At 44.1% G+C, this 4,366-nt stretch overlaps 1 protein-coding gene across 1 annotated transcript; it reads left to right on the top strand.

The window, feature by feature from the left end:
* Positions 1-443: 443 nt before the first annotated feature.
* Positions 444-3,564, top strand: LOC123075520 (alcohol dehydrogenase 1). Its single transcript, XM_044498111.1, has 5 exons — positions 444-625; positions 2,765-2,822; positions 2,905-2,997; positions 3,106-3,270; positions 3,448-3,564. Exons 1-5 carry the CDS (start codon positions 444-446, stop codon positions 3,562-3,564), a joined length of 615 nt encoding a protein of 204 aa, XP_044354046.1.
* The last annotated feature ends 802 nt before the right edge of the window (positions 3,565-4,366 follow it).

Here is a 4,366-nt window from a genome sequence, read left to right as displayed (position 1 = left end):
ATGAAAGGAAAGGTCCACACACAGACAAACTCATTAGACCCGTAAATGGTATGTATGAATTTACCATTTTCTTCCGCAAAAAAGGCCTATCCATTCTCCCGCTGTGGAAAGATAAAACCAAGATCACCATTGCAAGAGCTAGAATACTCATTTACACCAATTCTCGAAACTCAACCACAGACCGGTTACATCTAAATAACACGAAGACACATGTATGGGCAGCCGATGGGGGTACCGGGATGGCAGGGCGGTGGCTCTGCGGTGGAAGTTGTGGTGTTTGTGTGAGGAGCTCACAGCTCGGGCACGGACCGGCGACCTTGGTCGTGTGTGCAGCGGGGTGGCTTGGGCTCGACGATCCATGGTTGTGGAGCAGCAGGTTTGTTTGTCCGGGTGCACCCTGATCGGAGGTGGAGTGGTATGCAGGGTGAAATCCTTGTCTGGCCATGGTCAGGCAGACGGTGGCATCCGCGGACATCGTCCCCTTCTTGTCGGCTCTGTCACAGTCTCTCCCGATCCTCGGTGTTGCTCCGGATGAAAATATTGATCCTTTGGACCGGGTGGTGGCGGCCCTCTGGTGTGGTGTCCTTCCTGAATGCACTACCTTGGAGCTCACGGTTCGTCAGCGGTCAGATGCGTTCTTCACAGTGGCTTGTTCTCGATGGAGGCCTTCGTCATCTTTGTGGTGATGCTTGCTGTACATCTGTCGTTTGCTTCGAGTTGGCTTAGCTGATATTTGGCACCTTTGTATCTTGCTTTGGGTGCGTGTGTTTGGATGCCGTGTTGTATGGTTCGAATGTATAAGGGTTGTTGCTTTATATATAAAACAGGGCGAAAGCCTTTTTGGGTATGAACAAAGTGAATAGAAACAATGTTTTTGGTTGGAGGAGAATGCATCAAATGTTCACGAGATACATGTTGCAACAACTGAGGAAAACACGATAGAGATTAGCCTAAAGTGTAAAGGAGGACCATCAAGTGAATTGTGAATGGTACAACAGATATGCCGAAACAAAATCTTTCGAAGGGAAACTGTTGTAATATCTCAGTCTGCTGATTGGCTAAGCATCATCTTTAAAGTAAATCTCCTATGCTCCACATACACTTCTGACCATGGCCAAATCATGTGCATTACATAAATGAACACAAAGTCAGTTCTATCTAGATATCTCAAACGGCGGCATTCCATAGCTAAAGCAGCAAATGAATGATGCAACCATCCAATTCAAATCCACAACAGCCAAGCAAAACTACATTGATTTGCATATTCAGTTTCTTCCTCACCTCACCTCGCCACCAAACCTTTCCCATCCAGCGACGCAATAAAGGCTTTAGGCTTTCCTCCCGTGCATAGACATTTTGCCAAAGCAAAAGTGAACATCACTAGAGGTGCATCTCCCACAGGGCAGCAGCGGAGGAACATAGAAGGTTTACAAGATGTTTAATAGGATGCATGCATTGATGTTAACATGATGTTTGATAAGGTGCATAAAAAAGATTCCGTTGCAGCGATCACTTTAGCAAAAATTGATGTGGGGATGTTGTAGCGCATCAGTCTAAGTCCAGCTTCTTTTTTTCGCCGGGTTGCCCTTTGTACCTACGGGCCGACAAGGAGGACCCCATTCCTCTCTCTGTGCCATGCAATGGAGCGCGTGTGTATAGAAAAGCACAGACACGCTACATGCCAATACGAATCAAATTCCAAACCGCTCTAACACATTTTTTCTAATAATCTAATCACCCGGCAAGCAAGCATGATAACTACTCCCTCCGTTCCTAAATATAAGTCTTTTTAGACATTTTAAATGGACAACAACATACGGATGTATGTAGACATATTTTAGAGTGTAGGTTCAGTCATTTTGCTCCGTATATAGTCGCTTGTTGGAATCTCTAGAAAGACTTATATTTGGGAACTGAGGGAGTATTAGAATATCCATTCCTGATAAGAACTAACTAGACTCAAACACGAAGTCAAGATTATGCTAAAATCACTCCATCCTGCTCAACAGCAACATGCCGCTCCGGTCTGTCAGTAGCAGGGTCTCCTCCGACACGTGGTAGCCCACAAGCTTCTCAGCTACGTCGCAGGCCAACGGTAGCAGCAGATACTCATTGACCCTTCTTCATAGCACATAATTCCAACTCACACTGCGCCTACAAGTTTCACCTTCCGCGTCTCGTCGAACAACTCGGTACAGGACTCATAGTTGAACACGACGAATCCATCCATTCACACCTTCAGCTTCTCTCTGTGATTGCTAACGTGCTCTTTTTGTTTTTCTCTAATATTTCAGATCTTCTTGAAGGCTGGATAAAGGGGCACCCAAGTTTGAACTCATATCAGGCTCCCTTTGACATCCTAAAGGCAAGGATATATATATCTTGCCTTCTACACACCACTAGTTTTTGTTAGCTCTTACTCCCTCCGTCCGGAAATACTTGTCATCAAAATGAATAAAAGGGGATGTATCTAGATGCATTTTAGTTTTAGATACACCCCTTTTTGTCTATTTTGATGACAAGTATTTTCGGACGGAGTAACAAAATGTGAGCATGGGATATGTATTGAGCAGACCATCCAACAACTGCTTATCATGTGTGTTTCATGATGTGACGAGTAGGCTGCATGATCATATATATGACCATTCTGTTTTGCATGCTTAGTTTACGAGTTCTTGCCTAGAACAAGTCATGGGTTTATTTTGTTGTTTTGAGAAGTTACTAGTTACTACTAATGATTTATATTTTGTCCATGTTCCGGAAGAAAATTTGGCTGCACGGAATTGGTGAACCCGAAAGACCACAGCAAGCCAGTTCAAGAGGTTCGTTTACTCACATCATGCGAAGTAGTATTTGTTATGCTTAATAATGATCATAACATACTACTTTATGATGACTCTTTAGGTACTCGCTGAGATGACAAACGGCGGAGTCGACCGTAGTGTTGAATGCACCGGCAATATCAGTGCTATGATACAAGCATTTGAATGTGATCATATGATGTATGGCTTTTCAAGACATCAATCATTCACTTAAAACATGGTCATTTGCATCGTCTCTTCTCTCTTAGATGGAATCATTAAATTCAATATTTTTATCTATATACAGGGCTGGGGTGTCGCTGTGCTGGTCGATGTGCCACACAAGGACGCCGAATTCAAGACCCACCCAATGAACTTCCTGAACGAGAGGACTCTAAAGGGGGCCTTCTTCGGCAACTTCAAGCCGTGCACTGATCTGCCCAATTTTGTAGAGATGTACGTGAAGAAGGTAGACAGTTTTGACATAGCTTCCCCGAAAAAAAAATAAGTTTTGACATAGCTTGGTCAATGCTCGCGAAGACTTGAGATATTTTGGATGCCACCCCATTTCCAAAGTCATCATACATCGAAATGCGACATTGTGAAGAACTCAATGCTCATGCTAACAACTTGCTATTGTCATCAGGAACTGGAGGTGGAAAACTTCATCACGCACAGCGTACCGTTCTCGGAGATCAACAAGGCCTTTGACCTCGTGGCCAAGGGCAAGGGCATTCGCTGCATCATCCGCATGGAGAACTAGGTGTCCTCAGTCACCTGGTTCCAGTCGCTCCCATGTAATATAAGTGCCGGGACCGGTCTCTGACCTAGAACCTTGGTGATATCAGACACTAATCAGTGATGAGACACTCATCTATGTCTTAGCCAGCCGGTAGTGTAGTATTAGACTCCAGTGTTTGTATTTCCTCAAAAAAGAAAAAGACTCCATTGTCAGTAATTGTCTACCGGAGCACAATTGGCACAATATATGCTACTACACTACTTCTGAGGGTTCTGGTTTCTTGATTATTTCCTACTGCTTGTGCACGACCTGGCTTATTCTAATGAGGTTATTGCATAGGGACAACACTTCGGTACATCAACATTAAAAATACTACTCCCTCAGTCCTCAACTCGAAAAATGTTCTTATATTATGGGACGGTGGGAGTATATCACTAACCCAAACTGGGGTTGAAATATGAGTATTGCAGATGTAGACCCGGAGAAATAGCACTTTCTCTCTCCCTTGATCTGGTGTGGACAACGTCACCCAATCAGCTAGCTCCCTCTCGCATGCACCAGCCCACATCTGGTAACTGAAGGTTGGGGATTAGTTGAGCGTTGGGAGATGTACAGACATGGGCCACTTGAGGAGTTCACCTTTTTGCTTTTCACAGCACAACCGAGGCAGCGGCCTTGTAAACACATACGCGCCCACGCTGCCTACCGGACCTGTAAACCAGGACCAAGGTACTAATGCCTTAATACATCATCTATATGTGATTATATGATGCAAATTATAATTATAAGATACATGTAGTAAAGTATAAATAACTATTGAATA

Source organism: Triticum aestivum, chromosome 1B (assembly GCF_018294505.1).
Source record: "Triticum aestivum cultivar Chinese Spring chromosome 1B, IWGSC CS RefSeq v2.1, whole genome shotgun sequence".
In the NCBI taxonomy this organism is placed as follows: Eukaryota; Viridiplantae; Streptophyta; class Magnoliopsida; order Poales; family Poaceae; genus Triticum; species Triticum aestivum.
This window is presented reverse-complemented; position numbering and strand designations above follow the sequence as displayed.

What these genes read in the sequence shown, in the direction of transcription:
- LOC123075520 (XM_044498111.1), top strand. Translation starts at nt 444, where the DNA reads ATGGTCAGGCAGACGGTGGCATCCGCGGACATCGTCCCCTTCTTGTCG. An exon ending in ACAGCAAGCCAGTTCAAGAG is followed by an intron (nt 2,823 to 2,904) that starts GTTCGTTTACTC and finishes ATGACTCTTTAG; the next exon opens with GTACTCGCTGAGATGACAAA. An exon ending in AAGCATTTGAATGTGATCAT is followed by an intron (nt 2,998 to 3,105) that starts ATGATGTATGGC and finishes TTTATCTATATA; the next exon opens with CAGGGCTGGGGTGTCGCTGT.